We start from the raw sequence: 15639 nt of genomic DNA, 5'->3' as shown, positions 1-15639 counted from the left end.
AATGGAGTGAATGCCAACCCCAGCCCAGCGGCCAGAGCCTGAACTTCAACAGGAACAAAAGCAGTGATGAGCAGTCAGGCTACCTGTTTATGTTTGTACTCTAGAATCACTGCGGCGATCGCCTTGAAGTCTCTTCAGGCTGTTTTTCTTTCTTGCTTTATGCGTCAGCTTTGTGTTGATGCCTAAAAACTATTTCTGTCCTCATTAGGATAGGAATTTAAACTGTCAGCTGGTAATTATGTGATAATTACCAACTGCAACCGCTTCTTTCTTCTTTCACACTTGCAGGTTTTTTTCATCATTTCCAAGCATGCACTCTTCAGGCCCAGCTGGCATTCACCCAAGCACATACCTTTGTGCAGCTTTTCACATACGTGGTTATACAAAGGTTTAAATGTGATGTGTCGATAAGCCTGTGCAGTTTGAAACCTCCTCGCAATTCGACCTTCAGTTCTCAACAGACTGTATCTGCGATTACCTCATGGTCACATGAGTTTTACTTGGTGTATCAACCTTAAGAGAGCACTATTTTATTCATGGTTCTTTAAGTATGCATTCGTATCATCTAAAACTTTCTGAGTAATCCTGCAAACAAACAGAGATAAAGCAAAAATAAACAGATAAAGCGAACCACTTACATAACCTGGATGTCAGAGATAATTTTACTCCCTGTAATAATAACATACTTTATGTGGCTTTGCCTGTGAGATAACAATTTAACCCCAAAACGCAAGAAGATTTAGATGCATGTGAAGAAATGCCTAAAACTTTTAATTAAGTGTTTCACGAGTAGTTTGAACTAATGCTGTACTTTATCTGTGTCTTAACTGTGTCTGAGGCTAGTTTCCATATGGAGATGCAACCACAAGTCCATTGTTTTCACTAAGCTCTGACAGGCCGCCTTCAGGGAGCAGAAATGGAAAGACAGAAAACAACGCAGCAGATAAGAAAGGCTCGATTTCCAGCAGAGGTCAGCAAGGTTGAAATTAAGCTTCCAGCAATGCTTCACTTTCTGCTAAAGGAGATGTTATTTAACACTTGACACTTTGACAACTTGCTGGTTTATAACAGCACAACGAAATCATTCATTCAGATCTCGGAGCGGCCCAGGCAAGCCACAGTTATCCACATTTGGACACGAATCATCCCATGTCGATCGTTTTTAGGTTCAGAGTTGTAAACCAAATCCATTTAAGCCCCAAACTGCACTCTCGTTGCTGTAAATCACTAATCTAAAAATCAAAAGTACAAGAGATTGCTGTAGAACAGCCAGGCCTGTTTTGTGTAGTAAGACCGTTATCTCTCACAATAAAAAACACCACACTGCTGAGTTTAACTTCAGGAATCCAGCTCGATCTCCAGCAGCTGAATTAATGCTTCGCCTTGGTCCGTATTTCCAAATCGTTTCCTGAAGTGACAGGAAATGAAGCTCAGATATGCTGTTAAGTGGCACAGCACACATTGCTCATTCATGCTTCATTATTCACACACACCCCAAGGTTGAACATGTGGAATGTATTCTGGTGCGAGCCTGAGTTTCCAGCCAGATCGCATTACGTACTCTGAAGTGTTTCTGGATGTGACTCTGGGCTGAGTCATGGGCTGACATGTAGCCCAGGGCCCAGACGCAGTCACTTTACTATCTATCTGTCAGACAGCTCATGTAGCTCATGAGGGAATAACACTGCTGGGAGAAACCTGCGCGCCATGTCTGCAAACTGGTGCAAAAGCATGTCATTCGTCATAAATCAGCAGCCCAGGTACGGACTGAAAAACAGGAAATGAAACACACGCCTGCAGGTATGAAGCACGGTTTATAGTAGCTGTCTAATGGTAGTGCTAAAAATAAGAGACATTCTCACTGCGTTCACTAAGAAAAGGTGAGTGAACGCAGGCACCACATTGGATGAGTGGGCGACCAATATGCCAAAGGTCAGTGTAGGGGCCACTCCAGACCCCTACCCCCACTCTCTCCCTGCCTTCCTGTACATTCACTTTAATGTTCTATGAAATAAGGGCAGAAATATCAAAAATAAATCTTCATTGTGCTGAAAAAAATGTGACTAAAGGGTTATTATATGGAAATGTCTGTTTTGTTGTCTCAGGCCTTCATAGAAATATTACACTTGAAATAAACTTTGTAGATTATAAGTATATCAGTTGTCGGGAGATTTGGAGTCAACAGTATCCATGACCCACAACGTAACGTTCGATAATGTGTCATGCGCAAAAGCAGCAGTTCTTGGAGACTGTTTGGGATATAATATATCACATGTAACCCTTCTGGAGGATATCCAACAATTTTGAAGCAGAAATATTGTTTCAGTGACAAGATATAGGCGGCAATCACTTTTTGGCAGGCTGAAAATGGCATATTATCAATGTTAATGTTCCTTTAAAAGTTATTCAGCAGTTCTTGGAGAGTGTTTGGGATATAATATGTCACATGTAACCCTTCTGGATAATATCCAAAAATTTTGAAGCAGAAACATTGTTTCAGTGACAAGATATAGGTGGCAATCACTTTTTGGCAGGCTGAAAATGGCATATTATCAATGTTAATGTTCCTTTAAAAGTTATTCAGCATTTCTTAGAGACTGTTTGGGATATGATGTGCCACATATCATCCTTTTGGATGATACCCAACAGGTTTGAAGCAGAAATATTGTTTCAGTGACAAGATATAGGCCACAATCACTTTTTGGCAGGTTGAAAATTGCATATTGTCAGTTTTATTGTTCCCTTAATGGTAATTTAGCAGTTCTGAGGGACTGTTTGAGATGTAATATTTGACATATGACCCTTCTGAATGACATCCACCAAGTTTGAAGCAGAAATAGTATCTCAGTGACAAGTTATAGTCCACAATCACTTTTTGGAAGGTCGAAAATGGCATATTATGGGTATTAATGGTCCTTTAATAGTTATTCAACAGTCCTTAGAGACTGTTTGAGATATAATGTGTCACATGTAACCCTTTTGGATGATATCCAACAATTTTGAAGCAGAAATATTGTTTCAGTGACAAGATATAGGCGGCAATCACTTTTTGGCAGGTTGGAAATTGCATATTATCAGTTTTATCGTTCCCTTAATGGTTATTCAGCAGTTCTAAGGGACTGTTTGGGATATAATGTGTCACATAGGACCCTTCAGAATGACATGCAGCAAGTTTGAAGCAGAAATAGTATTTCATTAACAAGATATAGGCCACAATCACTTTTTGGCAGGCTGAAAATGGCATATTATCAAAGTTAATGTTCCTTTACAGGTTATCCAGCAGTTCTAAGGGACTGTTTGAGATATAATGTGTCACATGTAACCCTTCTGGAATATATCCAACAAGTTTGAAGCAGAAATATTGTTTCAGTGACAAGTTATAGGCCACAATCACTTTTTGGTAGCGCTAAAATGCCATGTTCTCAGTCGTTATTCTGCACAAACAAGAAAGAGTCATGGTGATACTGGCACAATAGGTCTTTATTGTTTTAACTACTATTCGACAGTCTTATAACAAATATGAACAACGAGAGTAGACATACTAAACCTGTAGGCATTAATTATTCCATCGTGATGCGTGTAGTCATTCGTGACTGCGCTACACACTGAAAGCAACCTTCTGATAGCGTCATAATTCGGTTACAAGAAACGTTAAAGCTCCATAAATGCATACCTTTGCCTAATAACAAAGGCATAAATGTGTTTGGGTTTTTCCCCCCACGTTATATCAGTTGCACGGAAGTAGCTGGCAACGCAAGTAATCCGGGCGCTGCAGCTTTAAGCAGCTGCGCGCGCTCCCGCGGACAGCAATCAGTTTCTGGCAGACAATCACTTTTTGGCACAACACCGGCTCCTCACTTAATTTCCTTTCGCTGCTCAGCTCTCACACAGTGGCACAGCTATGCTCCAGTTCCTCCATATTGTGGCCAATCACATGCGAGGATATATATCATTATGTGAAAAACAGAGAGGGTGAGAGACGCGACAGTCAAGTGGAGCGTGCGTCTGTCCTCTCAGTAAGTGAGACAGTAGACAGCGGTGAGGAGGGCTGTGCGAGTGCATCGCAAAAACACATAAATATGCCTGACACCTGTAAATGAAGCAGCATCTGGCTGCAGTTTAAAGACTTTTTTGTCTCGTCTCGACTTTGTTTTGGTCTTGACTCGGTCTGTATTGGTCTGGTCTTGGTCTCGATACCCTCTGGTCTTGGTATTGTCTTGGTCTTGGTTTAGGCGGCCTTGACTACAAGTCTACATATACGTTCCAAGATGGTGAAGATTTTTGCTGGTGTTGCTCTGTGTGTGTGGAATTTTTTTTTGACAAGATAACAATTCAAATAATACATAATGAGTTCAATAATTTGCGTTCAGTAATTTTTTTATATGTAAGAGTTAAGATATAAAGAATTACATAATTTTTACATTGCCAAATGTTCAGGTAGTGAGATTAGGGAGGAGATTCTTAGTGGGACTGAACAGGACTGACAAGATTAGAAATGAACAGATCAGAGGGACAGCTCAGGTTGAGTGGTTTGGAGACAAAGTTAAAGAGGCGAGGTTGAGATGGTTTGGAAGGATAGTGGATATATCAGACAAGGGATGTTGAATATAGAGCTCCCGGCCAGAGAGAAAAAGGAGAAGACCACAGAAACCTCTGAAAATGTGGGATTGTGCATAAAAATGGTTCTACTTCTTAATAGTTCATGCAGGATTTTTGTAAACCTCCCTGAATCATACCGAAGGTCAATCAAGTCTTCAATCACATTTCGATTGTTCGATTTCTAATCCACTGTGGTGGTGTACAGTGTTTGGACAAAAATTATGTCTTTGTGTCAAACATAATAGAGTTTCAGCATTTTCAGTCTGAAAACCCTAAATGTCCTTTATCGAAGTGGGACTTCCTTAAATAACAAGTCGTGGGTCATCATGACTTTTCCAGGATTTATCCTCTGAGAACAGAAAGGAGTAAAAAATAATGCCAATCCATCTGGTAGATGTTGAAGTATTTAAGTCATGAACCAAAACATTGGCTTGGCACAGACCCTGGTAAACACATTCATTTTCCATCTAGTTTTTGTTGACCAGAAAAGAAGTGTCAGCTTCACAACAGCACTGAAGAAAAAAGTCAGCCGCATAGTTTTCAGACTATACGAATGTCTCTGCAAAAAATATTGATATTCACCTAGCAGATGTTGAAATATTTCAATCTGGACCAAAGTGGTGGAACGACTGGCCATCGATAGCCGGCATCCAGAGTCCAGCTAAAAAACTGCCCGTTACAGGAACGGAGCAGTAAAAACAGTCAGTGTGTCATTTCTACCAGATGAAATGTGACTGTGGGATGGAGCTGTGGTGGAAACCGAGGAATGTATTCCAGGAATCTTCCCAGTCGGTCTCTCCATCATATGTGTTTGTCAGCAGCTCTGTTTCCTCAGAACGCCGGACTCCATCTCTCCCGTGATGTTTCAGTAAAGCATGACTAATAACATTGTCACAGCAACACTCAGGTATCCAGCTTTTGAGTTACTCATGAGGTATTTAAATGTGTGTTTTTAATCGAAATATCCATATAGGGAAGAACTGAGTGGAGGCTCGCTAAAAGAGCCTCAAAGGACCAGTTTTGTTTGGTTTCTACAACAACAAAAATCCATGACGCTGAAGGTAAAGGAGCTCAGATTTGTGCAATTCACACAGTAAAATGTAACGAATGTGGTATTAAGCATGGACTAACTCCTTCAGAGGCCCAAAATAGTCTGTTAGGCTAAAATGTTTCAGTTTTTTACTTGGGAGCAAACAAATAACATCTCAGCATTTTTACCAGAAATGCTGAGATGTTATTTAAAAGTCATACGCACCGTTTCCTGTTACATTAAGATTCCCTTTGACTGGAAGTATTTTTATTGCATTCCACATGTTATTATCATGAAATCATAGACCTCAGTATGTCCCTGCAGTTTAATCCAATGATCATGTTCAAACAGAATCATGCTGATCCTGATGTTTTGCCTCGTCCTTAACCAAACACCTGTGAAGCACCCAAGGGGCTAAAAGATGACACCACTTAAGGGTCGTTCTAAAAGACAGTGAATCCCCTATGACTCCCATGATAAAATATATTTTCTGTAAATACCTTAGACGCTGTTAAATTGGCTCATGCCAATGAACTTCTATTTAAGCCTTCAGTCACACAGGCCTAGGACTGGTCAGCGATTCCCAGTTGCTGGGAAAACGTGTGCATTCCATGACCAGTTGCGGAGTGATTACTGAAGGTTGCTGGCAGTCACTAGTATCTAATTAGTCAATAAGAGGTATATGGGGCTGCACCCATACCTTCTTGTGATTGCTTTTGTTGCTTGCACGAAGTCGTGGTTATCAGTAGTTTGCATGGAAGACGCCAGCTTGTCTATAACCTCTTTCCTGTCTGTAAAGGTGTGTACTTCAAAGGTGAAAATTCTCCATTGACTATTTGCATGCACTTCTTTAAGTTTCATTCCTCTTCAGAGAGTAAGTAGCGAGTGTTTGCAAGCAAGTCGGTATCTTCGATGCACACTGTGGGCGACTGCGACAGTCTGCTAGCAACCAAAGCAATCCCAGTGAGGCTTTTAATGCAGCATCCTCTTCACCTGGTGGTAACCAGGAGCCTGCATGGGAAACGCGCATTTTTCCTTAGCAACCAGAGGTCAGCAGGGAGGTCGGAGAGTAGTCTTTAGGCCTGCATGGCCTTCTGTGCATTTTGAATCTAATTATATTACAAATAATGTGGATGACACAGCCTGTATAAGTTTGTGCTTATGGATGGCCAGAATTCATATTCATAGACATAGACAGAGGAATTTGGGGACATTAACACAAACAAACATAAGAGGACGTGTGTGGAGTCTTCTAAAAAGACAACAGCATGTCGCTTTATAAAATGCTGATTAGTTGAACCGGAAAGAGAAGTGATCAATGTCAGATATTTGCATTCAGCCATCTCCCAGCAATGCATTGCTACAGCTTTAAAATATATAACAAGGTGACTTTACTTTACATTCATAAACTTAATTAGCATAACGTGAACTTGTCTGGTAAAAGTAGCAAGTGAAAGCTAATTAATGTTTAAATCCTGCCCTCAATTTCCAAAACTTTCTGACTGGTTCTGCACTGACCCCTGGATATGGAGTAATTGTACAGCATTTGCTCAGCCTGGTATGTTTATGTATAAAAGCCCAACCTTAACAGGGAAATAACCACGACAATGTCAAGTGTCACCCTCCTCCTGTCTTCTAGCACCACCCAGTGGAAAAAAGGGATGCTAGATGGTTCATCTTTCAAACATTTCACAAAATACCTTAAAAGTATTCAAGTATTTTATCAAGTAAAGCCATTCAAGTTTAGGACTAAGACAATCTGAACGACCATGTGCCCAACAACCACCAGACTGTGCTCTTGTGTACTTAAATAAACATTTTAAAACAAGCTGAGAACTGACAGACGAAAATGTGCCGGCTATTTTATGCACTAGTCACATAAACACTGTTGATATTTGCACTCATGTATGTGCTGTATGTGTGGGAATGTTAGGCTAAACGAAGCTTCCCGTCATGACATTTTAATAACAGTCGCATACCTCGATAGTTTTAAAAACCAAAACATATTCTTGAAGTATTTTATTTTTTTGTCAAACAAACAATGTCATAAAAGAATTTGGGGGATTTGAGGGTAATCCGACCATGTGATGCTTAACAAAAAAAGATTTTCTTACAATGGGAAACAAGAAAATTAGCTACACAATAAATACAGTCATTTTCTTTAAAAAACAAAAAAAGAAAACACTATACAAGATGATGTGTTACTGGCAGAGAGCGCCAGTAGGCGACAAGTAACAAGCAACACCGTATATCTACTGAAGGTAGATCAAAAAGTGAACCCCATCCAGTGGTAGGCGGTGAGGGGAATGTTTCAACTGATGTACACAGTACAGGCTGAAATATGACGACAACAACAACAACAACAACAACAAAAAGTGATTTAAAAAAAAAAAAAAAGTCCAGAAATCTCATGTATCCTCATGTGTCCAGGTCCTCCAGGTGTTTTAAGTCGAGTAATCCTGCACATAAAAATAGGAGCCGAGTCACACTTAACAGTTATTCATCAATCAGTCGACTAAAGTAATTATTACTTAAATTAAAAGAAATACCTCTTTCAGTTATTTTTAGGGTAAGGAAGACAAAAACGTCATAGATGACAGGAATCTGGATTATTTAAGGTTTCAGGCTGTTGGTCAGATGATCGAAACTTCTGAATTTAAACGATCAGCTGCCATTTTATTAAAAGATAAAATGATTAACATCTTTTTTTTTTTTAAATACCCAAATTTGGAAAATTCATGTCGCAGCTGCCAAAACGATACAAACACAACCTGTAATGTCTAAAACATATTTTATTGACCTGAACTTTCTTATTTATGTATAAATAAATAAGAAATAAAAATACAGCAAGGCATCTAGCCTCTATAAAACGAAGAGCTCTATCCAAGAGATTCAATAAAGCAAAAGTAAAGCAAAACAGTCACTACAAGTAATAGAAGCAGCAAAGTAAATGTCAAAGACATTAAAGTGTCTCAGTGTAACAGAACAGTGAACTTACAGCTCTGGGTTTCTTGTTAACCTTCATGTCAAACCTGAAACAAGAACAAAGGCAGCATTAGTCATCTTACATTAAAATCCTGCTTCTGATGGGAATTATGGAGAAAAGCAGTACCACTACTGTACTATGAAGAAGCCTAAAAATGAATAAATAAATAAATAAGCCTGGTAACAATAAAACTACATGACCGCATGATCGTTCTTGCTCATACAGAACCTCCTAACCAATCCGTCATCTAACGAGCAACCCAGCAAGCGGAGCTGAAGAAGCAAAACTGAAATGAATCTGTGGGAAAACCCATCAAGAAGCAAGAAAATTTACTGACGCTCAGAGTGCTGGATGCTGGCATGCATTTAAGAAAATATGTACATATCAAAGAATGAAGTGTTGGACATGCAGTGTGACTGAGTAATAAAATAACAAGCAGGCTTCAATTCAAACTAACCGTACAGAGGGAGAAGATTAATAATTAAAGTCAAATCATGCATAAAAAAGTGAAAACGTAAAAATAAAAAGTAAAAATTGAAATGAAAAATTAAAATTAAAAAGGTTCGAAGTTAAAATAAAGCTTAATTAAAACATGCAAAAATAAGTAAAAATCAGAAATTAAATTAAAACTTAAAATAAAATAGATGTAAAAATAAAGTAAACATATGCAAAAATTGAAGAATAAAAAATTATTCAAATCAAATAAAAGAAGAAAACTTAAAAAAATAAAATAAAATAAAAAGTTGAAATCAAAATTTAAAAAAGAAAAGCAAAGATTTAGAGAAGAATATACAAATAAAAATAGTAAGAGGACATAGAGGAGAGGAAAACAGTGGATACTTTGATGATGGGCTTAGGGCAGGATGTAAACGTGACAGGAGCAGGAAGTAAAATTCAGACTTACTCAAAGTCATAATCAAACATGGCAGAAGGACTGAGGGAGCAGCATTAGGGGAGGGAAGAGAGCAGCAGCTGTTAGTTTACCAACCTGAGCCTAAAGCCCTACGAGTATATAAAACTGCAGTCCAAACTTTAGAGAGTGAGAGCACCACCCCATCACGCTGTGTTAGGAGAACCTGCTGTGTTAATATGTAGGCATGAACAGTGAGGCCCGAGTCAACAAAAAACACGTCGACATGACACGTTAAACCTAATTTGTCTTAACAAACTTATCATTTATTGACCCTCTGATCACCCACTTTGAATAAGTCTAATTTTGGTCAAGCACAGTAAATTTCTTTAAGAAAAATAAACAGACTTTTGAGTAATGTTTACTAGTGAAACCATGTACACTCCCTGTTGGGGAAAGTAACACCAAGAAGCTAAACCCAATCCTTTTTATTTTAGAAGCTCAGAAGTAAAGAAAAAGCAATAACCAGGTTATTCTGAGATTGTAAAGCTTGGTGATGTGGACCAGAAATCTCTCAACATATTTTAGGCTGAATACCAAAATAATACCCTCCATTCTCTCTGAAAGCAGAAGCTCAAATGTCACAAACACTTCAATTAACCTGTTGTAAGACATCTGTGCAGTTGTCACACTGCAGACGAAAGAAAAAAAAAGAAAGAAGAAAAAGCAACTTTATCTCAGAAAACATGTTATTCATCTACTGTTGCCTCAACTGGTTAGTCTGTGCTATATCACGACTTTGGTTTTTTCTTTGCTTTATGATTGCTTTTGTCATGCATGAGAACGTCAGCACATCCAAAATGTCTTTTTTTTGGCTTGTTGTGCACTGACTAATTACGACCAACTCTCGTGTCTCCAGCACAGCTGTGTGTACTTGGGCTGGATACACAAGTGTACAAGCAGATCTGCAAGTGTCAGATAACAGAGGGAGATGCTGAAACAGGAGAAAAAAGTGATACGTTCAGTAAAAAAAAAACAAAAACAAACAAGCATTCATTTCCCTGCTATTACATTTTCCGTTTTTTGATTTTTTTGTTTTCCCCTCAACTGTGACATCTGTAATCGAGGAGAAGACTGGATTGCAAAGTGTGAATATTTCTTCACAGCTAAATCTGTCCAGGAGAATGCTCATTCATTCAACCGTGAGAAAATGTATTAGTCTACTGGAAGAGAAAATACTCCTTTTATACTGGCCTCCCCCCAAAATACCTTTAAATACCCCCCACTGTGTACACACTCACACACCAAGGCAGCAAAAAAACAACACGGGAGCTTCTGGAATCCAAGTTGCAAACTTATTCTAGCCATACTAGATCACTTTTTGTGATCTCTCTGTGAACAACGCAATTCAATGAGCTCTTGCAGGTACAGGCAGTAAAATGAGAAATAGATTCCCTGGTGTCTCTGATTGAAGCCACAGGGGTTTCCTTACTAGTAGAAACTCTGATGTATACAGAAATTTTGCGCAAACATGTTCTGTAACCTGCTTGTCAAGAGCAGTCTACATGAACGGCTATGGATGTAGCTCTGTAATCCAAAAAACGCAAGGATATTTTAACAACATGCTGATCCCACCGTGTCTCATTCCTTTATTTAATACCTGTGTCTGTTTTTGTTCTTCCTCTTCTTGTGACTCCCGTGGTGGCTGCCTGAGGAGGAGGAGGAGGCAGCCTTCTGAGGCTTCAGGTCCTGCAGTGTTGAGTCCACATCCTCCGTGTCCTCCTGGCTGGGCTCGTTTTCTTGGTTCTGGAGATCTGGAGAGGTATCGCTTTCTGTGCCGCTGCCTGCCTCACCTGAAGAAATCAAAACAACAGCATAAATGACAAAAATTACTACCAGTCCACAAAATACAAACTTTTAATGCTGCTTAGCTCAAAAGCAAAACTCACGCTTTTCATTCATGTGATCTGGTATACCACCGAGTGCACACACGGCCTGTAAAAATGTCACCGATTGAACAGTTTAGTAAATGCTTTTTGTTATTATACAGCATACCTGTTAAATAATAAGCAAAAGACTTACTGCAACCGATGTAACAGATGACTTGCTGAATAAACGCTCTGCTTCTTTGAATTTCCTATTCCGTCTGTCAGTCTTACTATTGGAGTTCCTGTTAAATTAAAACAAGCAAACAGAAATGTAAAAAATTTAAACAATGGTTTGGTCCAAAAGTGGCTCCAAATGCCCACACTGGGCCTCAGAAAAAATGGCATATTTAAAATTATTTTAAGTTTTTCCTTACGAAAAGAGAAGAAAGTTCTTCAGACTTTTTTTTGCTTCAACATCAACTAGATGTAGTTTTTTTTTTTCTTCGTAATTTTACTGGAACTTTATTTCAGCCATCGGCTGTACTCTTCCTCCTCCTGCTGGCTTGTATGTAATTAATATTAGTCAATGGCTCACTTTTCATTTAGTGTAAATGAATTTCCACAAAGCTGCTTACTTTTGGTTGGTGAGGTATCTGTCCCATCCTCTGATGATGTTGCCATACATCTGGGTGTCTTCTAGATAGCTGCCTTCAAATGCATATATTTGTCTTTCCAAGTTCACCAATGTCTCCTGTGACAGTGAAGAATGTGGAGGAAAAGAATAAAAGTTAGATATCTGAGTTTTAGTCATTACATTAATCAACCTGGCTGGTAAACTTTTAACAGACATTTATTTATATACACACAAATTAGAAGAATAAAATATGTCTCTTTTGAAGTGTTAATTATTCACTTGCATTTGCAGAAAGGATTCAGAGAGCGCGCAAAAGTGAAGATAGCGATGTCTGTCGCAATGCTGATTTATTATGCCTCATGTTAGAGAGGTAAAAATATAGGTATCTGGCTGGATGTACACAATACACATGTGACACCAACTTCTCGCGAGAACTTGGCCAAGCAGGGCGGCTGCTAAAATTTAGCTACGCTAAGTTGTTAGAATATTTTGTCAAAAGCGCTGCTGTGAAGTCGGTATACATAAAAACACTTAAAAGAAATATTCAGAGAGCTCGAACGGAGTCTTGTTACTACTAACACTACTCCTAATCAAACGTTGTCAGCCAAACAACGCTGTCGACCCGCTAACTAAGTTAGCTGCTACCGTTAGCTCTGGCTAACATTAGTTTAGCATGTAGCGAGGCCTCGGCTAGCAACGCGCACGAGAAATTTTCCCGCGGTGAAATATTAAATGCGACTTTTATTTTTAAGGAAACCACCTTAACGTCTACTTACGGCGAGTTCTTGTTTCCTCTTTACGAGCTCAGCGAGCTCCCGGCGAGTGTCCGGGATCTGCGGCGGAGTCGCCTTCGCATGCATCGCCATGACGGATGGCCGATTAATCTGGAAACAAACAGAAGAAACTCGGTACAATAAAGAAGCCCGCCTCCATTTCACCGACAGGTGGCGCTGGAGTCTCGCGATAGATCTGTTTTCACATCACCATAGCAACTGCTTTAAAATTCCAAGGAGCTCGAATAGCGTCAGATGGCTTCGAGTGAGTCCAAAGTGGAAATCCTTATAAATTCTTAAGCTGAAAACGTGACATAATGGTTTCTTTTATCTTGTAGCTAGTAAAGGTTTGTTAAATACAAGCTAAGTACCAAATAGCGATGACAACACATCAGGAAAAGAAGGGCTTTTCCACCCAGGCTAAGAGGTTTGCTTCTCAAATCAGTCTGGTAGGAAGTTTAACTCCATCAAAATTCAAAGCATTTTAAAAGAATAATAATAACAGTACCTCATAAATAACGTGTATGGTGTTTGTGTGTCAGAGTGAAAGTCCAGGACCGGGAACCTACGACTGCTTTACCAGCACTGAAGTCAACTGTCCTTCCTTCTCAAAGAGGGGCACCACCGGCTTTGTCCCATCCAAGGTCAGGAAGTCCACTAGGTATCATCTTGAAACGCCTTTGGGCATTTATTCTGAAGTCTTGTTGATTATTTATACTTTGTTTTGTTTTGTTAAATCATACTTCTTGCCCCAATGGGGCTTTAGAAAATCCTTACTTACCCAGTAAGTTATTTTTCTACAGCATCATTGCTAGTGGATTTTGTCTGTGTGCCTTTTTATGTATTGCCTGATCCAGGATGAATTTCTCCTATGGGAGACAATAAAGTTATCTTATCATTGTTAGATTGGCGTATACACCCTGCCATTCATCCTATGTTAACAGACTTAAGTTTCACTGCAACCCTAATTTGAATAATCTGGCAGGAGTTGGCAACATTTAATGTCAAAGGATCCTTTTCTGAGCAATTTGTGATCCAAAAAAAAGAAAAAAGTATGGAGCCACAAAACATATTTGAGCCTTATAATGAAGATGACACAGAAGAAATCTTAAAATCAGTGTTAGTTATGGCTCCAGTACTTAGTTTAGATTTACCTGATTGTTTTTAGTCTAATAAATTTTAATCCCCTGCTGCTTTTAAATGTCTTCATCACTTCATCCTCTTTCCCAGGTTGACAGAAGGCCACAGAGACCCACTCCAGGCCCAAATGCATACAACCTACAGAGTTCCTTCATAAATAAATATGACTTCAACACTGGAGCCTCCAGGGTCTTCAGGCTGCCCATAGCTGTGCAGATGGATGGTCCTAAACATATAACTCCAGCTCCAAATCAGTATGATGTATGTGTGCTGATTATAAAAGCTGATTCAGGGTGTAATCTCTGAGATCCTGTTGTGTATTTTTTTGTCATTTTTTTTCTTTCTATACAGGTCATTTGTGTGAGGAGAGTAAGCGTCTCCTCAGTGGTCGGTACATCGCCTTTCCTCTCAAGAACCACACGGGATTCATTTTACCCCCCCAAAAATGTGCCATCACCAGGTCTGCATTGAAGTTTTGTCTTTTTTAGCTTCTTATTAAATTTGCACTCAAATTTTTAATATTAAAAACTTCTCAAAGGCCACTACGAGGTGAACAGCAGCTTAATCCAGCATGGTTCAAAGGCGGTCTTGTCACCCTTCAGATCAAAAACTCAAAGAATCCTTCCTCCGGCCGACCACTGTGTGCCAGGCCCGGGGGCCTACAACCCCCATCAGGCACCCACCCCAGTGAAGAAGACAATCCTTCCGTAAGTAACCATACAATGTTTAGGTTTTGCTACTTTTTTTTTATTATTATCTAAAATTTACATCCTTTTATGTGTGTTTGAAGGAGAAGATATTTTTTGGCAATAGCAGCACCTCCTCAGACTGTACCTAAGGATCCTCCTTTGCCGGGTCCTGGGCACTATGACATAGGGCAGTATGACCGGCCATCAAAGCAGTCCATACCCACTGCTGCTTTTGCATCCAGAACTCAAAGAATACCCCAAAAACCGGTGGCTGATAAGATCCCAGGACCAGGTAATAAGATAAATGAGGCAGTTTTCTCACATGCATTTGATCTCTGATTTTCTGGGACTTAAATAACACTGGTGCGCATGACAATATAGATATCCAGTTTCTTCCTGTTAAAAGGAAGCTTTTCCTCTCCACTGTCACCAAATGCTTCCTCATAGGGGGCTTGTGTGATTTTTGGTCTTTCTTTCTAATACTGTAGGGTCTTTATGTTAATATATACGTCTTGAGGCAACTACTGTTGTGATTTGGTGTTGCATAATTAAAATGGAATTGACGGAATCTGATTGAAACAAGGCGTCATTAATAAATTGGTTGCATAGCAGTTTACACATTTGCCTACTAGCACAGATCCCTGCTTTGATCTCAGGAGGAGATACAAAAAAAGATCTGCCAAACCAAACATGTAGAGCAATCCCTTATGAATAAAGGAGCAGCTAAAGTAGTTGTTATTGCATTCATGAAAGCATTAAGTAAAACTTTCTCTCTCCTTCCAGGTTTCTATAACCCACAGCTCTTGTCAAAGCATTCCTTCTTTTACAACGACTCCAGAGTCTGGGTTCCTGTGTGAAGCTTCCAGCTCAGACTGCACTGTAGATACGTACACCTTCACTCAGATGAACTGTGATTGCTGCCATTCTTAGATCGGCACTTTTAGAGTGAATTGGATGAAAATTAAATGTTTGCACCAATTTAGTCTCTAGTTCCATGTTTATGTTGGCCAATCAGACCTAGGAATGTTTGGATGTTTTCGGAAATGAATCATAATCAGTATTTATCCACT

At 39.4% G+C, this 15639-nt stretch overlaps 2 protein-coding genes across 3 annotated transcripts; one reads left to right on the top strand and one right to left on the bottom strand.

Moving 5' to 3' along the window:
• Positions 1 to 7633: 7633 nt before the first annotated feature.
• Positions 7634 to 12910, bottom strand: meaf6 (MYST/Esa1-associated factor 6). Of its 2 annotated transcripts, XM_085446008.1 has the most exons (8): positions 12744 to 12910; positions 11969 to 12084; positions 11548 to 11635; positions 11415 to 11460; positions 11126 to 11318; positions 9520 to 9549; positions 8628 to 8661; positions 7634 to 8088 (listed from the first exon to the last, which is right to left on the bottom strand). In XM_085446008.1, the coding sequence occupies exons 1-8, from the start codon at positions 12831 to 12833 to the stop codon at positions 8074 to 8076; spliced, it is 612 nt and encodes a 203-aa protein (XP_085302134.1). In that variant the 5' UTR covers positions 12834 to 12910; the 3' UTR covers positions 7634 to 8073. The 2 variants fall into 2 exon arrangements, with proteins under 2 accessions (XP_085302134.1, XP_085302135.1); XM_085446009.1 differs by lacking the exon at positions 9520 to 9549.
• Positions 12911 to 12965: 55 nt separating this feature from the next.
• On the top strand, positions 12966 to 15547 carry stpg1 (sperm-tail PG-rich repeat containing 1). Its single transcript, XM_085446007.1, has 7 exons — positions 12966 to 13189; positions 13283 to 13384; positions 13971 to 14141; positions 14232 to 14340; positions 14419 to 14587; positions 14671 to 14861; positions 15353 to 15547. The coding sequence occupies exons 1-7, from the start codon at positions 13121 to 13123 to the stop codon at positions 15424 to 15426; spliced, it is 885 nt and encodes a 294-aa protein (XP_085302133.1). The 5' UTR covers positions 12966 to 13120; the 3' UTR covers positions 15427 to 15547.
• The last annotated feature ends 92 nt before the right edge of the window (positions 15548 to 15639 follow it).

The sequence above is a fragment of the Copadichromis virginalis genome, linkage group LG22 (genome assembly GCF_057382275.1).
Source record: "Copadichromis virginalis isolate Kocher_CV1m ecotype Utaka linkage group LG22, C_Virginalis_male_GT1.1, whole genome shotgun sequence".
Lineage (NCBI taxonomy): Eukaryota > Metazoa > Chordata > Actinopteri > Cichliformes > Cichlidae > Copadichromis > Copadichromis virginalis.
The sequence above is the reverse complement of the archived record's forward strand: the minus strand, read 5'-3'. Positions and strand labels throughout refer to the sequence as shown.